Source organism: Crocodylus siamensis, chromosome 7, assembly GCF_052110815.1.
Source record: "Crocodylus siamensis isolate JL-2025a chromosome 7, ASM5211081v1, whole genome shotgun sequence".
In the NCBI taxonomy this organism is placed as follows: domain Eukaryota; kingdom Metazoa; phylum Chordata; order Crocodylia; family Crocodylidae; genus Crocodylus; species Crocodylus siamensis.
This window is the reverse complement of record NC_143401.1, coordinates 8257699-8276063: the sequence shown is the minus strand read 5'-3', so window position 1 is coordinate 8276063 and position 18365 is coordinate 8257699. Positions and strand designations below refer to the sequence as shown.

General features: G+C 52.2%; 1 protein-coding gene and 1 long non-coding RNA gene across 2 annotated transcripts; both read left to right on the top strand.

The window, feature by feature from the left end:
- Positions 1-1229: 1229 nt before the first annotated feature.
- Positions 1230-10207, top strand: LOC149859436 (uncharacterized). The gene is made up of 3 exons (XR_016443423.1): positions 1230-3346; positions 6314-9642; positions 9854-10207. It is a non-coding gene; the product is annotated as an uncharacterized LOC149859436 (long non-coding RNA).
- A 455-nt stretch (positions 10208-10662) lies between these two features.
- Positions 10663-16724, top strand: TMEM35B (transmembrane protein 35B). The gene is made up of 3 exons (XM_090058268.1): positions 10663-10820; positions 13120-13300; positions 15478-16724. The coding sequence occupies exons 1-3, from the start codon at positions 10713-10715 to the stop codon at positions 15606-15608; spliced, it is 420 nt and encodes a 139-aa protein (XP_089914394.1). The 5' UTR covers positions 10663-10712; the 3' UTR covers positions 15609-16724.
- Positions 16725-18365: the final 1641 nt, after the last annotated feature.

Below are 18365 nucleotides of genomic sequence, written 5' to 3'. Positions count from 1 at the left end.
TGGTGCTAGCTTGGGAGGATAGAGAAGACTGTTTCTTCTTGCTCAATCTAGCCACAAAACTAGTTCTCTAGTTCTGCACGCTGTAGAAAAATAATCTTTGTCGAAAATATTTTTCCCTTCAGAAATTTATAAATGAGAACAGCTGCTTTTTAGAGCAGCTAGAACTGTTAACCAGGACTCGTTTAGAAAATGGCTTCTAGCTCTTCTGAATCAATAAAAGGATAATCAGTAATCTTACTGCTTGAGTTTTTGTGTAAGTTTAAATCTAGCTGAGAGAGCTTCCAAGACCCAGTATTAAATGCATACTCCTCTACTAACCAGTCATCTCTAATTAGTGTAATCTGAGTCTATATGACTTGTTAACAAAATGCAGTTAAGTCATTCAGTTTGCATTTACTTTCCCTTGGCTTACTGTGAATGTTTGGGTTGATTTAATTGGGTTCATGCACACATGGAATAACTGAAGGCATTTCTTGAGAAACCACTTTATTCAAAATTTACATTTTAGTCGTCTTAATCTATTTGGGATTGATACTTGCTACAAATAGTCATGCCTATCAGTGGGCAGCAAAACTTTAAATAGATTCATGTCCTTCATTTCCATGGTGCTGTGGATGTATTATTGCAGCGTGGATTTGACCCATCTTGTTCATGCCTGACGATGACCCTGAAAAACTAAGTATAAAACTTGTCTGGCCAACAGGGATGTTTCATGGAGGAGTGTACTTGTCTTAGGCAAATTTTTTAAACTTGGATGCTTCCGAAGCACGCAATTTGACAGGCTATAGAACTGGGGAGGGGGGTTGGGGGTAGACCAGTGGTTCTTCACCTTGATATATAGACCAAAGGCGCTTCCAGTTATAGATTCAAGGCACTCTTTAGAAAACGTTAACTCTTAAGTTTTTTCACTTTTTTTCTAGTAAGAAACAGACAAATTCTGTTGCAGCGAATTGACCACAATGGCAAAATGGTTTCCCAACTATTGAGTCTTATTTGAAATTTCTGTATTTGTCTTGTGGATGGCACGTAGGTGTTTGTAGCTCAATGGTGCTGTTTGATATTGCGTGTTGCTTAGGATCTTGTGGAACCCTGGTTGAGAACCAAACTACTGGAATAGACCTACAATCTTTCTTAAGGAAGTGCCTAAGTTTTGAAATGAATAATCAGATCTGTCCTATCTACTGAGCTTGAATTAACAAAGTTTGGGTTGGTTGTTTTAAAGGCTTAATTTCAAAACCCGGCCCTGGCAAAAAAAAAAAAAAAAAATCAACTGCCCAGGTAACATCAGACAGTGTGGTAAGTAACACCGTGCTTGAGGTGTCATACTCAGAATTTGTCCCCTCAATTTGTTTTAGATTACTTTTTATCTAATGTTAAGATACAAAAAGCTTTGTTCAGTCTCGACCTTGCCCTTATCTAGTGTTTGTATAAATTAAGACTTCCTGCTAAATATGCTGATTGTACCTTGTGTAAGGCAAGGTAGAGGTTGACGTTTCAGATGGATTCTGAGAGCAAAGAAAGGTTTGAAGAGGCAGTCCCACCAAAATGAAATATGCATAAGAGCAGCTAAAATGTTTAATAGCAAATTGAATAACAACATACAGAAAAGATGGAAATGACTAAACAGAAGAAAATGATTAACAGAAGAAAATGATTAAAGTGTACAAAATGCATGCGTGTAACAGCTGCAAATAATCAGGTGTTTGAAAGCAATTTATTCTTAAGACTTTTTTAAGTCCTAAAGTCACAGAAAGCTTCTAATAGCTGGCCAGCCAATTAAGGGAAAGTATCTTTTTCATCTAGGTTTGAAATTTGATTTCTGAAAGCTCATATCTTAAAAGTTCCTCTGCAGAGGGGCTGTTTGGCAAGAGCTAGCTATACATAGTTCAAGGCTGAAGAGTAAAGATACTGAGATGAATCATGGACTCTTATGGCATGACTAAAATACAAAAAGCTTCCTAAATAAATAAGTGGGTGTGAAAGTATTCCTAATGGGTACTACTTAAAGGATAAAGAGATATATGAATATTATTTCTATGTAAGCTCCATCTTGTCCTAAATTAACCTTGTCTATCCACTAAATTTACTTAAAGCAGCCTCAGTGAGACCTGTAACCTATTTCCCACCCCCATTCCACCTTTCTTGAATTTTCTAAAATGGCTTGCATCTTGTGACCTACTTTGCCCTTATTTCCTTTGCCTCTTTTATTACCCAAACTTTGGTCAAGCAAATATTATGTTGTCATTAAGCAACTTAAAAGCCTACAACAGTCTACAAGGTTCACCTTTAGGCTAACTGAATCAGAGGCATAAACTTGGAGAACCACAACTCACTTGATCAGGTGCCACGGAAGTTCAGCCTTCCAGAGAATAGGCTATGAAGTAGAAGTAGTGTCTTAAATAGAAAATGCAAGAAGATGAGGGAAGTAAAGGCAGTGCTGAGGGAGATGGGATTGGAGAGAGAAACTGAAGCCATAAATGTGCAGACATAAAAGCTAATCCAAGTAATGGGATAAGGAGCAGTAAGACCCAGTTAAGACCATATTTAATACAATTCCATCTGTGGATAATTCTTTGGTAAGAAACTGCCTCTAGCAATTAGCATAATTGGCAGTAGAGAATAACTCCAGGCCTGCAATAGGAGGGAGCTGTAAGCCAAGGTGTGGTAAAACACCAGGGGTATTCAAGTAAGCCTAGTAAGGAGGCTTATTTGGCTCCTTAAGCACTCTACTGTGTTTTCCAGTTACCCTGTATCAAACAGATTGTGTGATTCTACAGATAACTTGGCTACAAGGAGATGGATCATAGCCACTAAAACCATTTCTCTGCCACTTACAAGGATTTCAAAATGAGGGAAAGGATGCCTCTTCATTGTGTGGTCATTTATCTTAGAAGGATTGCAAGCCAGCCCTCCTGTTGCATTCCATCAACAGGTGGTAATTAAGTCCATTTTACTTGCCATTAATAAATATTGCATAGAGTTCAATGACTGAATTATTTATCTCTTAATTTAGATCTTGAGAGAGGATTTTGCTGCTGTAGGAAAGAGGCTTAAAACTTCCAGGAGTAGCCCTTGTTTCCTGTGGTCAGCTTGCAGAAATGAATGATTGCAGTAGAGAGTTGAGCTTGGCTATGCCAAAGCAATCCTTGGGACTCGGCTGCCCGTGCGTTCTTGAGTTCGTTGCAAGGCGAGGGCCAGCGGTTGACCAGATTCTCCCCTCCCGTGCAAATCCTGCTCTTCCAAATGCTGGGAAAGCAGCTTTGCCCCAGCTACCTAGGGGAGGCTTTTGCCTTGGCCAGCAGCAGCACGCTGGGAAACGGCACTTGAGGAACGTGTTGGTACCTAGGTAAGTCCCTGTGTCCTTTTGGTGTGGGGTAGTGTGTAATAATAGCCTTTTATTAAACTTGCTGCAGAATTTCTTACAAAACTAGGAATTTGAAGTGGGAGGAAAGTAGGTTTTGCACTGGCCATCTCGTTTTCTCTCCTTCCCCCCCAGTTAATTCTGGGTTGTGGAGCTTTTCTCTTTTCCTCTTACCAAAGTTATAACTGCCAAGGATTTATCTTGGTTGCCTCCAGCGTGGGGTTTTGGGCCTCTCCTGAAGTGAGGCTGTTCCAAGTTGATGTGAGTCTAAAATCCAGGAACATCCCTTGTATATAAAAACCCTCCTGCACCGGCTTGTAACCACAAACTGCAAATTGGTCGTCTTGGGAGTGAGCCACAAGAGGGCCCTCTAAGGGAGGCCTGCAAAAGCTACCTTTTAGGACTTCCTGCTTCTGGATCCAGGCTGCCAGTGGCTCCAGGGCTGATTTAGTGTTCACCTGTGACAGACTTTCAAAATGGGCCTGGCAGTATGTCAGTTGCTGATTTGGATTCCTGGCTCCTAACAGGGATCACCTGATTTAACCAATTCTAGTGGAGTTGATGTAACAACTCTCAGAATAGAAAAGGAAAATCCAAAGACAAATCTGGGTCAAACGCATGCACTTTGTGCATGAAGTCAGAGGGGTTGTTGCCATTGCAGTTCAAATACTGCTTTCACCTGCCATAAGTTGCCCTGATGGCTTTCCCTACATCTAGGCTCTGCCTTACCCTCAGGATGAAACTCTTCTCTCACCAGCTGGTCCTGTAGTGCCTTGGGAGCTTCGAATCACTGGTGCTGCTGCTATGTTTCCCAAAGCATAAAGGATGCCAGAGTTTCTGCCCCAAAGATAAAACCCAAGTACAGCATTTGTATTTTATGTGGAGATCTGGACTGGGGGGCATAGGGGGAATAGACCTGCCATGGTCAGACATGATGTTTTTGGACCTTAGAAGTAGATAATGCTGGGGGGAAATACCCCAAGGGATGGAGAAGTGGTGTGAGCAGTACCGGGGTTGGGTGCACATGAATAAAAAGGGGTAAGAGCTACGAAAATGTTCCAAGAGGGAAGCTGGGGGGTGGGACTTGAACAGTGGTTGAAGGAGAGGAACCAGGCTACATAAGGGTGGGGAGCACAAGGCCACTGGAAGAGAAGTATAGATGCCCAGTAAAGTGCTGCTCCTCCCTGCAGGCCACAGCAGCAGTGCCCCCGCATGTCGCTGCCAGCTGTCGGTTCCAGCCCCTTTGCAGCGCTTGTACTCTCAAGGCTGTATTGTCACTTACCTCAACCCTGGGGCTGTGATGAGCTCAGTTTCCTTAATTGCTTCTAGGGGAGCTGTAACCAGAAACTCTTGTACTGAACCCTCAAAGGCTTTCTGACCCTGTCCAGGTGTGTGAATTAGCCTGCATATAACCAAACCTCCTTTGCTAGAACCAAAGCCTACGGCCTGCATTGTAGCAGCCACCAGTTCTGGATTTTGATGTCCCAAAAAGGGCTGCGGATTTGAGCCCACCCTGCCTCTTGCTGTAGCCTGGTGGCACTAGGGTTTTCAAACTGCTTTCTTGTAACATGGGACTGTATCGCAGAAGAGTTGAGAACTATTGGTTAAATCACCATTTCTAGAGTTTTAGCATCTAGTATTCTGTATCTAGTGCTTGGGAGGTACTTTCTGGATTACTTTTGTGACTGCAAACAGTATAACTGCCCTGGATTTTAATATTTTTCCAGGTCTACTTACTACCTGCTTAACCACAGGTTGAGAATCCTTCTCAATTTATGGAGCAATGCAAATCTGATGCTTAAAGTCAGTCGAAAACTAACAACTTGGGGCCTGCGTTCTTGCTCCTAGTACAGCAAAAGTTGTTTTATCCGGCACTTTATCAACCAGAAAGCTCCACTAACCGGCATCTGAGGGATGCGGCAAAAGCCACAAGCTAAGATCTCCTTTGCTACTTCGGCCCACGGCTCAGAGCAAAGCAGCCTGCGTGGGGGGGCCCCCCTCCCTGTCCCCTGGCACACTGATGCCAGGGAGTGCACTAGATGGTGCACATTTGATTAACCAGCATATCTGATTCACTGGCATCCCCCATTCGTGGGGGATGCCGGATAACGGAGCTTTTGCTGTACTCCCTTTTGTAAGAAGCCGAAGTGGTACCTCCAACAGCATCAGGCTTTACTGGCTTCACTGCTGCTGTCTCCCTGGGGTTGTAACAAGCTCTGATCCCACAATCCCATGGGCCAAATGCCGGAATAATGACGCAGGTCCCTGGTACAGCCCTACAGGTGGGCTGCTATAGCAACCCCAAAGTATGACTGTGTTTAATTGACTGCAATCCCAGTTATGTCCGCCCTTCTTGCAGGGGTAATAATCTGCCTAGAGCCCTGAGCTTTAGACTCTGTTTCGCAAGTGGGGGTGTTTGCCTACAAACAAAGCAGGCTGCTCTGGGAGCCAGGAGACCTGATTGCTGTGCTCAGTTGTGTCATTCTGCTTTGTGACTGCGGTGAGACTGAGCCAACCTTTAAAAAAGCAACTTTTAATGACAGAGGCAGAGAGTGGTTCCCAGGATAGCAGCTCCCTCTGCTCCTGTTGCTGGGCAGGGGGGCATCTGAAAGGTAGAGCAGCTTCTAGAACTCAGCCCCAGTTAAAGGCAGCTCACATCGTGACCCTGTTGCACATGCTAGTGATGCAGCTGGAGGTGATGGCCCCAGAGCCTGAGCTGTCCCTGACCTGGTCACCTGAGTTCCAAGAACAGAGAGGTCAAAAGGCTTGGCGGCTCGAGGCCTTGGGGAGAGGAGAGGGCAGAAGATAAATGAGCCCTAGACTTCCAGCTGGGACCTAGTAAGGTTTTCCATAGAGCGTAGCAGGCACTGGATCAGGTTCTGGGCACTGGGTTGGAAGCCTGACGCTGCACTAAGTGTCACTGAGTTCATTGTGCTTTTGTCTCTAAAACAGGTACAAAACCTTCCTTGCTCAACGTGAACACACTGCACTGCACAGCCTCCTAAAGAAGACCAAGCTACCCTTCCTAAAGCCTTTCCCAGGGCTTCTCTGCCCTGCAGGGGCCAGAGCACAGGATGACTGTTGCCTTAACCAGAGGGAAAGATGCACCTTTGTACACTTCTCCTGTCCCATGCAACCTCTCACCAGGACATCTCCCAGCAAGTTGAGACCGAACAGGAACAACCTCCCTGGAGGAGCAGTAGAGCATAGGAACAGGCAGCCAGCAGCACTGAAGCATCCTGCCAGTGCAATGGCACAGATCCTGCGAGTGCATGGGGCTACTTGCCTGCCAGTGCCTGGAGGGGATCTCCCTGTACTGCCGCAGATCAGAAAATCAAGGAAAGAGATCCATGTCTATATACCTAGTGGGGAAGACGGCATGGATTGCGAGTCACTAGATGAAGGGTTTTTGGAAGATGTGGACAATAAGCTGAGTTCGTTGAGCCTGCAAGATGAGAAGTAAATTTGATCCTGGAGAAATTATTAGTGTCTGGCCTTAAATGGTGATGCAGTTACCATCTCAAATGTCATCTGCCACATGACAGTGTGCCCTAGCATTTAGCAATAGAGCCTGTTCTGCAAGAAATGTAATGATGGCAAATCTAAGGAGGAAAACCCATGTTTTGTCCAGAGTTTCCTTTGGTGGGAGGTGTCATCTAGGGGGTGCTTCATGATTCATGAGTTATATTTCTGGCCCCATTCCCATATATTTTCAGGTGAGTTGCTTAATTTCTCAATTGCTTTCTCCATCTGTAAGATGGGGTGAAGAACACTGGCTGACAGATCTGAGTCCCTGGTAGCTGAGAATGGAAGTTGACAGAGAATCCTCTGGAGAGAATATCTCAATATTCTTCAGTAAGAGTACAAGGCTATGTGGCAGTGTTACTCTAGCTTTGTGCAGTGATGGGCAGGGTCCTGTCTACTGGAGCATTGAAAGATGTTGGGGAATTGTCTGACTGCATTACATCTAAGTCTTATGGTGCCCAGCTATGTTAGAGGGGCTAGCATGAGATGCTGCAGAGGAAGGTGGATGAAACCCCTGTGGTAGGCAGATGTGGAACAATCTGCTCCCAAATTACTTCTTTAACTCTGGTGACTGGTATAAGCTCCTCTGGAAAGCAGGCTGTGTGTATGCTAAGGAGGGGTTCAGAGCATGTTGAAATTTTGCTGGAATTTAGATCTTTGAGTAAATTGTAATTTGGGACTTTATCATGTGGTAATTTAATCTCCATTTTAAATACATCAGGGCAAATGAACCCCTTGTGTGAACTCGCTGAGCTCAGCGATGTTACAGAAGCAAAGCACTTGTCCCTTGCAGCATAGAAACTAATCTGTTCCCCCAAAAAACATAACATTTCAATCAGCTGCAGCATAAAAAAAGAAAAAACAAGACAGAATTGCAGTCAGGCCTCCATTCTGTGTATTGGTAGGTCAGGCTAGACCAACCACTACATATGCTCAGGTTCTCATGGGACCCTGTGAAATCTAGCACCATAATGTCCCTCTGTGGTCTCAGATGGAGAAAAGAGACCCTTTTCCCCTTTCAAAGAGAATTTGGATCAGAGGTTGTTAGGAGCTTCCAGAACACATGAAAACCTTGGGCTGAAACATCTACCTTTTCTAAAAACATGCTGTTGGGGGTGGTTATTATTTGAGCTGAAAAAGAATGGTTTATTCAAGCAGATTTCTTCCTGCACTCTCCTGCCCTATCCTGCCTTAACGATAGTCCCGGGAGAACTTATAATCTTTCATGTAGGAGCCAGCAATCTGGTAAGGGGAGACAAGCCTGTGTTAGAAGGAAAAAAGGAATCGGGTTTCTAGAGTTCAGGAATCTATTATTCAGACAGGATTTTTTAATATAAGTCTTTCATATAAAATAATGCTTGAGTTCTGCCTTGGCTCAACTGCCGTTTTATTATTTATTAGTTTGCTGAGTGGTGATGAGTTCTGAAATTGGTGTGCTGGTGCATTGTCTGACCACATCTGAAGGGCTGGGGGAAAGAAAATATTTATTTGGATTGCATTTATGCTGTTCTGTTCTATGCACCAAAGCGCTGGACTGTTTAAGAGAAGGGATTGATAAATGAAATAAAAGCAAACATCTGGCTTTGGAAACTCTGAAATTATATAATTTTATATGAACTTTGTGGGAAGATCTGGGCTCAGATCCTGCAGACTCCAGAAATTTCAGTGGGATGATTTATATGAGTTTAGTGCACAAATGTTTACAATTATTTTTGAAACGCCTGACATTTGCATTAACTGTTCATGATTGTGCTCTTGTAGGTACAAAACCTTCCTTGCACAAGGTGAGCACTGTGCAGTGCACAGCCTCTTAAAGCTGCCTTTTTCCCAGGGCTCCTTCAAGCTGCCTTTCCCTGCATATATATGACTTCTTCTCCCAGGGCTACTATTAAGGGAAGATAGAGCAGGAGCATGTAGGAAGAAACCTGCTTGAAGAAACCATTGTTCTTCAGCTCAAAAAAAAAAAAAAATCTGCCTTAGAAAAAGCAGATATTTCACACCAAGCTTTTCATGTGTTTTGGAAACTCATATGTATGGAAATGGTTAATTATTTAATTAATATCTAGTGTTCAGGTGGTTCTTTATATAAAATGGGGCAATACACACCATATACATTGTCCTTTCATTTAGAACAACAAAGAGTATCTATGTATGTGCCCTGCCAGGAGTGCAAACTAATATCCTCATAATGCAAATTCAAACCATTTACCCTCTCTAGGAAACAGCCCCAGCTCAGGTCCTGCACTAACAAGCCCATATATTGGCTTATACCGTCACTCTGAAACTGCCTGGTTTTCAGAACCTGTTTTTCAGAAAGATCCCAGCTCTTCCAGCTGCTGCAATTTGGGATTGCTGCAGTGATGCCTTGTCTGTACCCAACCTGAGAAGGTCGGTGTTGTCACGTTCATACCACTGGGTCTTTCCTGAGCTGCCCAAAGATAATCCTTTTAAATGTCAAGTTTGTTCACAATTAACGTGCTTTGGTAAGCAATGAAGAGAAGAAAGGAGGGTGGATTGGATCAGGAAGATTGTAAGATGGGATGACAGGAGTTGGATTACCTGCTCCCCTATCTCTTTTCTGATCTCTCGCAGCAGCCAGGCTCCTGCTGTCTCTTGTGGGCTGGAATACCACACGCTGATTCTGGGGCTGGACCCTACATTCCTATCTTCTTTCAAGTTTTTGACCCCCTTACATAGACACGACAAGCTTCTTCCATCCTCCCTGCAGGACCTACGTCCCAAATAAAATCCCTCTTGTAAGTTGGTTTGTTTGTTTGGGGTTTTTTTTGTTTTTAACCAGCCTGAATTCTTCTAAACCTTTACTTGTGGGACTTCTCCTCTCCTGGCACTGTCTCCTCGCAGCCCTTGAGTGTTTGCTGGGACATGGGGGAAGTTGATGCTACTGTTTTTATCAATGTTGGCAATCTGGGCCTTGTGACATGATTTTTATTTTTCCTTTCTGTGCAGCAAGAAGGAGCCGAGGCCATCGAGCCCAGCGGGGGCAGAGCCAGCCTGCGGCCCAGGGTGGCAGTCGGGGAGGCAGGACGCTGGGTCAAGTCCATGCCCAGGTGCCAGAGGAAGGCTGGCACTGCAAGTTGCTTAATTATAGCATTGCCGAACATGAGGGTGGAAGGGACTTCAGGAGCTTGGACTAGATGTGGCCTCCTGCTCAAGGCAGGACCAGCCCCAACTACCTCATCCCAGCCACAGCTTTGTCCAAGGCTGGGTCTTAAAAACCTCAAAGGCTGGAGATGCCACCACCTCTCTGTGTAACCAGTTCCAGTGCTTCACCCGCTCCAGCCTAAACATCCTTCGCTTCAACCTGAGCCCGCTGCTTCTTGTTTTGTCGTCTGCCCCGGCTGAGTGCAGCCCAGCTCCACCCTCTCTGCAACCTCCGGCCGGGAGCTGAAGGCTGCTACTAAATCCCTTCTCCAGGCTGAATTAACTCAGTTCTCTCAGTCTTTCCTCCTCAGGCCCTGGCCCAGTCTCGTTGCCCTCTGCTACACTTGCCCGTGTGTCCCCATGCTTCCTGCAGCGGGGGCAGCCCTGGACACAGGACTCCAGCTGTGCCCCCCCCCCCCCCGTGCAGCCCAGGGCCTGCTGCCGCCTTGCATTCAGCGTATTGCCCCTGGAAGCCCTGGGCCCGGCCTGGCCCGGCCGCGGGAGCGCGGGCCTCCGCCCCTGCCCTTAGCTGAGCCCCGCGCCATTTGTTTTGGCCCAACCCTCCGACTGGGCCGTGCCTCAGCTTCTCCCCCTCTATAATGGGCGCAAGGGCGGGGCGGGGCGGGCGGGAGCGCGCGGACGCGGCGGGGCGGGGCGGGGGGCCATGGCGCTGCTCTTCGCCGCCGTGCGCGTGGCGCTGGGGCTCTTCTTCCTCTTCGTGGGCGCCGCGAAGCTGACGGAGCAGATCTCGGCCGAGCTCCACCTGCGCCTGGTGAGTGCGCCCCCCGCCCCCCCGGCCGGCAGTGGGACCCGGCGCCCTTCCCGGGGGGGGCACCTGCCGGCTGCGCGCGCCGCGCCCCGGGGCCGCTTAGCACCCAGGGGCTCCTCTGCACCCTCGCTGCTCGAGGTGCCCTGCTCTGCCCCCGGGCTTGGGGCGGGCCGAGCTGCGGGGCGCCCCTGCTCCTGCCCCCGGGCTTGGGGCGGGCCGAGCTGCGGGGCGCCCCTGCTCCTGCCCCCGGGCTTGGGGCGGGCCGAGCTGCGGGGCGCCCCTGCTCTGCCCCCGGGCTTGGGGCGGGCCGAGCTGCGGGGCGCCCCTGCTCTGCCCCCGGGCTTGGGGCGGGCCGAGCTGCGGGGCGCCCCTGCTCTGCCCCCGGGCTTGGGGCGGGCCGAGCTGCGGGGCGCCCCTGCTCTGCCCCCGGGCTTGGGGCGGGCCGAGCTGCGGGGCGCCTCTGCTCCTGCCTCTGGGGCGTGGGGCGGGCCAGGCCCAGCAGTCGGTTTCTGCACCCCAGGAATCCAGGTCCCCTGTGCGGGTTCCTGCAAGGGGAGAAGAAAAAGTGTCTGGGGGGAAAACGACGTGATTCACAAGAGCCCAGTCGGACGGGGCATGCACAGGGCCTGGCACCAGAGTGGGTGCATCCCGGCTGGGCAGGGGCAGAGAACGGGGCTTTGCTTTTGCCTCTGCCCCTGCCTGGTTGCATGATCTCAGGCCACTGGCACTCAGCCTTTTTGCCCAGCAGGCCTGGTGGGCAGTGCCCAGTCTGTCTAGGGGCTGGACTTGCTGGTGATCCCAAGCCGGGTCCAGGGTCCCCCCAGTTAACTGCATGGAGGAGGGCAGGGGGCATGGCCCAGCCCCAATCCAGCAGTGTGGGGGGTGGAGAAGGGGGCATGGTCCGGCTTGGACCTGCCACACAGGGTTTGGGGCTTGGTTGTGAGCCAGATGCCATGGCTCCATGAGCTGGATTTGACCTGCGAGCTGGAGGTTGGGCACTCCTTTCTTAGACCCCTTGTCTACACGCACACGGGGCTTTTCAGAGCTGCCATGTTTGCCGCACACAGCATGTTGGTACAGCACCTAGCGTGCCGGGGCCCTCGCTTTCATGGTGTCTGATCAGCCCAAACGGGGATCTGGCTAATTAATACGTGATGCCCACGATTGATGCATTTATGTAGAGCCCTCGTTGTCATGGCAGCCAAGCTCCCTATTTAAAAACTGTGGGCTAGCTTTCCAGCTGGCGGCATCCCTTTAAGGCTCTTCTGAGCGTGTTTTGGAGCCTGCCTGGGAGCTGAGCCTTTGGGAAGATCCAGTGCCAGGGGCGTGTGACGAGTCCTTTGCAGAGCTGGCCCGAAGCCCCGTCGGCACCAGAGCTCCCCTGTAGTCTCACGGCTGTGAGGATCCCTGATCTGCCCCGGGGAACTCCTCAGACGGCCTCCAGGCAGGAAGGCAGAGGGCCCTGGGGATTTCCAGCTCCAGCGGGACTTAGATATCCAGCAGCTTTGGACACGCTGGTGGGAACCAGCTGTCCTAAGGCCTGAGCGGGCTTTTGGCCACCAGCCTGAAGGCCAGGACGCCCCGTGCCCGTTGGAAGACTTGTCTGTAAACATTGGCACAAGAAGCTGACATGTTGGCCCAGGAAAGCAGTGTGACATCTGAATGGCCCCTGGGCAGGGAGCGCGGTGGCTTTGGAAGGGGGTGCTGGCTTTGCTCTGCAGAGCAGGTTGGTGATGCTTCAGAGCCCTCCTAGGTGCGGACTGGTCCCAAGAGGCCTGAGGGCCTGCTGCCCCGCTCCCTGCTGCGGGTGACTTGCCCTCTTGGAAAACAGGCTCCTGAGCCGCCAGCTGCCTTTTCAAGATGGCAGTCTGCTTGCAAAGGACTTGGTGTGTTCCAGCTGTGTCTGGAGGGCCCTGCAGATCTGCTGGGAAAGGTCTCGGGTCCTGCTTGCTGCTTGCTCAGAGACTGGGCCCTGCAGCAGGAGCGTGTGGGAACGGCTGGGTGGGGAGGGAGGGAGCTGTGAGCTGATGCCAGCCGCCTGGACGCGGCAGTCCCCGCCTGTGCCGCGTGACTATCTCGTGCAGCTCAAAATACTCCTCCTGGGGGAGGCCGGGGAGGGGGGCTCTGCTCCTCTTGCAGCCCTGGTGGGGGCTTCAGGCAGTGGGCGAGGCTGCCCGTCTCCTCCCGCGCCAAAGGCCATGGTGCTAGACCTTAGAGATAAGCACCCCTGTTTCCAGGAAGGAAACTTAGGGAGGCCTGGAGCCCCCACCAATGCTGGTGCCATGCCGTCTTCCCCCTTCAGAAGTCCCAGTTCGTGCAGTTCGCCGACGTCTTTCCCCTGAAGGAATTTGGCTACAAACCGGAGCCGGTCCGGTACCTGGAGGTGGTCGGCTGGATTGAAGTGGTGGCCGGGCTGTTGCTGGCATTCGGGCCCCAGCTCCTGCAAGAGATCAGCAACTTTGTGCTCACCATCATCATGATCGGTAAGGGCGAGCTGGGCACAGGCTTAGGCACTGCCCACCGGCCAGGTTATTATGAAGACTCCTGTACCCTCTAGGATGTCCCTGACATCTTGAGCTGGGGAATGAGGGCCAGGCAGGCGTCCCCTCTTCTGCTGCCTCCAGGGACCCCTTGCCAGACTCTTCCCATGGCTTCGCTGGATAAGTTTGCAGCCCAAACTAGCTCTTTCCTTTGCTCAGTTTTCAGCTGGGAGTTTCCCTTCCTCCCCGATAGCCTCCGCGCACATCATGGAGGCGGGGAGGAGTCTCCCATTCTTCCTTATGTATGTATTTATTTATATGGTTTATTTATACTTGCCCACAAGGGATCAGGGGGCTTACAGTAAACCAGTGGCTCTCAACCTTTTAGGCCTCGAGGCACCCCTCACTGGACGAAAGGCACCCTTCCTTGCATGTTATGCATTGATTGGCAACCAATTTCAAAAGCTATCTTATCTAGTACAGTGCTTACCTAGTTGCAGAGGGGCTGGACAGTGGGGGTGGGGGATTGGCTAGGCAGGGACAACCTTGAGCCTGCTCTTATCTGCTTCTCTCCTTGCATGTTGTGGCCCCCTTTCAAAGGATCTGGCAGTGCCCTGAGGCCCCCTGGTTGAGGATCACTGCTGTCAGAGAACAAGACCACTGAAAAAGGGCAACTATACTAAATAAAATAACAAACTAAAAGCAGGGACCTGAGTAGCAGCTCTGCTTAACTTTGGCTGCTGTGTGCCTGTCCAGATAGGAAGGTCTTGCAGTTCTCTGGGGCGACAGCCGGACTCGGGCTGGGGCGCATGTCGAGGAGGGAGGGAGCTCCAGAGCCGAAGTGCAGCCACTGGGAGTAACCTCCCACGTGGTGTCACCAAGTGGACTTGTCCCGCTGATCGTACCTGCAGCGTGGTGCTCTCAGCTGACTTGAGGGATCACGATGGGGCATAAAGGAAAAGGGGGTCCCTTAGGTATGTAGGGCCCAGGCTGTTTAGGGCCTTATAGGTCAAAACCAGCATCTTGAATTGCACGGGAAAGCTACTGGGAGCTGGTGCAGACACTGGGGGACGGGAGCTGTGTGCTGCTGGTGACTGCTTGCCAAGCTGAAGCCAGGTAATATAGGGGCTCCCCTTACACTGGGGAGCAGCCAGGAGAATTTCATCTGCTGCTGGGTGAGGCCCAGAAACCGTCCCATGGCCTCCCAGCAGCAGGGCTTGGAGGAGGTCTGTGTCCACAAAGTAAGGGTTAAAAGCAGGTATCTGTCTAGCAAGCCCTTGTGTCCCTATGGAAGAGGGAAGCAATGGCTCAAAACCAGAGCCTGGATTCTCAGTCCTTGCCTGCAGCAGGAGTTGACGTTTGCAGTGAGCCTTAAGTGACGGCCCTTTGATTGCGGGCTGGAAATTGGAGGCTGCTGGAATTGGGGGCCAGTAGATGTAACTTGAGAGACCTTCATTTCAGAGCTGATCGTAATGAAACCTGCAAGCCCCCGGGCTGAGCATGTGCACATCTGATTCCAGTCATACCCTCCCCTTACCCACTGGGCCCTGGTTTGGGGGTCAGTAAGAGAACTAGGGGTGTCAAGACTATAGTCCCGGCCTAGCTTAGTCCTGGGGAGAGATGCCAGGGGGAGACTGGCAGACAGCTCAGAGCCACATGCCATGTTGTGCTGCTGCACGGGAGCTGCCTGCCGTGGGACTGGGCGGAGGGAGATGGTGTAATCTGCTTTTTCCCATCCTGTTAGATCAGCCCCTGAGGCAAGGAGGGGGCAGGCAGTGCTGCCCGGGCGTGAAGGGCCCTGGGTTTACTGTCTGCAGGTGTTCGCCATGGTTAGCTGCCACGAAGCGCTGCCTGTGGCTTGTGCGGCACAGTCCCCTTCCTCACAGCCTGCTGGGCTAGTAACGCTGGCTACCTGCAGCCTCAAGCGAGCAAAGAGAATAGCTCGGAGATGAGCAAACTGCCCCCACACACTGCACGTGTCTGCTGACTCTGAAGCGTAATGATGACACCTTGAAGCCCCGGCACCATTTTGCACTGAAGCTCTTTGGAGCTGTATGCTTCAGGCTCCAGTTCTACCTGCGCCTGGCCCCGTGAGGAGCGGCTCTGAGTTCTTTAATGGTCCAAATCCTAATTGATTGATTGATTTTCCCCTACATGTTTTCTGGTTTTTGTCTCCCCAGGTTCCATCTACACCCTCCTGGCGCTGAAGGAGTCTATTGCCATGTGTGCCCCGGCCACAGTCTGCCTTGGCCTCCTGCTGCTGCTCAACATACGAGGGAGGGAGGGAAGGGCCAAGCCAAAATTTGAGTAACTAGAAGAGCAGAGTGTGGGTTTGGTTGGTAGGAGGTGATGGTATGATTCCCCAAAGAAGGATGGTGAGGACCTCACTTCCTGCCAGTTCACATGCAGCCGACATCTCTTTTGTTCCTGGCAGGCCCCGCTGGTGGACCTGGTGCTGAATAACCCATGGGGTTGCTTCTCCTTTGGGTGGACCCGCTGCCTTTCTGTACAAGGGAGACTGGGAGCAGTTGCCCCCCTGGTAGCTTTGCATTGAGGGCAGTGGCTGGATGGCTTCTCTGTCTTGATCCCTGCACCCCCCATCTCTCCTCTTGGGGTGCAGCATAACTGGAGCTGGGCTGTGGCCCACACCCTGTGTGATGCTGTGAGAGCTGGCGGAAAGCCCTGGCAGTTGTCCTGAATGGGAAACAACAACGTGAGCCCCTTTTCATGAGCCCCTCAAGAGGTGGACTTAGCTCAAGGCCCAGGAAACCCTCAGTCCCTCGGCTGAGGCTGCCAAATTGTGCTGGGGGGGTCCTCTAGGAGCTGGGCTGAGATCCAGTGCTAGGCACAGGGAGCCATCAACCCCTGGCTGGGTTTGAACCGCCGGCCTGGAGGTTCTGGACAGGTCCCTCCCAGCTCTGACTCCGGTGGGCTTTGCACTGGCTCTGGGACGGATGTGGTGCGACCGACGGGCCTCTTGCTGGGACCTCCCTTCTCAGCCCTTCGTTCTCCCCAGACCAGCCGCAGGGGTCCCAGTGCAGCCCCATGCTCCGCTCCCAGCCCAGTCCCCCTTGGCTTCCCCTCCTTGTGAGCCAGCCCTCCAAAGCCCCCCGCGCCGGCCTGTTGCACTTTCCTTCCCTCTGAACTTCCCACGGCCCCGCCTGTCTCCGCTAGGCCAGCAGGAGCCCATCTGCGTCCCAGAAGCAGCCAGGCTTGGAGACCAGCGTGAAGACCCCCAAGGTCCAGGCTTGACATGCCACCAGCTTGGCATCTTCTTGGGGGGCTCTGTATGGGGTGTGGCATGCCCCTGCTCTATGGCTGACAATCCCACGTGGCCAGCCTGGGGGTGGCAGCGTTATGGGGTCGGTGCTGTGCATGTCCTGCAGCCTCTGACTCTTTTAAATAAAGCCTCTCTTTCTAACCTTTCCTCCAGTCTCACCTTTCGCATCGGGCTGCTTGCTGTGTTGGCCAGGGCCTGTGGTGGGGGCGATGGCGCCTTGTGGGGCTGCTGCAGAAGCAAGGCATTCCTCTGCAGGGCAACGGGGAGATGCAGCGGGGAAAGAGGGTAGAAGGGCTGGGCTTGGACAGGGGGAGCCCACACCTGTGACCACCCCGGGAGCCCCCGCTGACTCCCTCCTGGGGTCACGGTGAACGGCAGCAGCTGCCGAGCGAATGAGTTTGGGCACTTGGGGAGGGGGGAAGCCCCAGGCCAAAAGCGGAAGAATGCAGGGCATCTTGGCCGGGGAGCCGCTCTGTCCACATGCGGCTCTTCGGGGGCCGTGCACAGGGCTGCTCGGCTGAGCAGCAGCAATGCATGCTGGGAAGCAGCTTGCAGGGCGGCAGAGGTCTGCGTGGGTGGGAGAGGAGGCAGACCCGGGCAGCCTTGCCAGCTGCAAATGAGTCACTGCCGCACAGCTCTGAGGGGGCCCCTGCGCCTGCTCGGCGCTGGCTGCGCCGTTCCTGTTACAAGCCTCTTGTTCCCCAGCCCTGCTGGGAGAGGGGCGTTCTGTGCAAGCCCCCTGGGTGCAAGGACCGTGTTCCCTTGCACAGCCCTGGCGGCCTGGGAGCCAGGGGGTCAGCCCTTGTGGGGGCTGCACTTCTTCCAAGGGGGAAGAGCTGCAGCTAGTCAGACCGGGATGGGCATACTCAGTGCAATGGGGCCATCCTGTACGGGGCATGGGCCCCTGTATCTCAGAGCGCCCACTGGAATATGGGTCCTGGGGCCCTCACGAGGCTTCCCCCTGACCCTGGTAACCACTTCCTGCAGGGGCTGAGGTTGGGGTGCAAGGAGTGCCCTGCTACATGGGCCATCAGGGCCAGGCATGCTGCATCTCTGGGGGCCACCAGCTAGCAGAGCTGGATCCCCTGGGGATGGGGTGGTCAGGCAGGCATCCTCCTTCAAAGGGGAAGCCCGTCTGGCCCATGCCCTGGCAGCTTTCACTTGCTTTTCTTCAACAGCCCCCAGCCCAGCTGAACAGGATCCTTTGTGACAGGTGTGGTGGCAGCGCAGGACTCGGGAGGGCAGCTGCTAGCCAGGGGGTGGCCCTCTGAGATCCAGGCCCCGGTGAGCCCAAAGTCCAGGCTTCCCTCCCCTCTCACCTCCATCGCTGGCAGCATTCCCAGCATATTTCCCTGGCTCCTGTTCTTAAAGGAGCACCATCCGCCTCCCTTTCTGGGCAGCTGCCTGGGGGCTTTGCAAAGCACCATGAACAGGTGTCCCTACTCCATGCCCCCGGCGCCCTGCTCCAGCCTGGCTTGGTGCTAGCCTCTGCTGAACCTGGCAGCCCCACGTTGGGCAGCCCAGGGCCGCTGGGGGCCAGTGGGCAAGGTGGGGGGCTGCTGCCAGGGCTTCATGGAGGCCTTGGAGCCACATCTCCAAAGCTATCAAGCCACTGCCTGAGCCTGAACCTCCCTGGAGGGCTTGCAATTGGAGCAAGAGGCCCGGGCACAGGCTGCACTGTTCTCACAGTTCCCAGAGCGCTACATGTGCCCTGAGCCCTAGCAGGCAGCCCTGGCAAGGGAGACGCACACTTGGGCGGGAGGCAGGGGCTTCCTGGTAACTGATTCC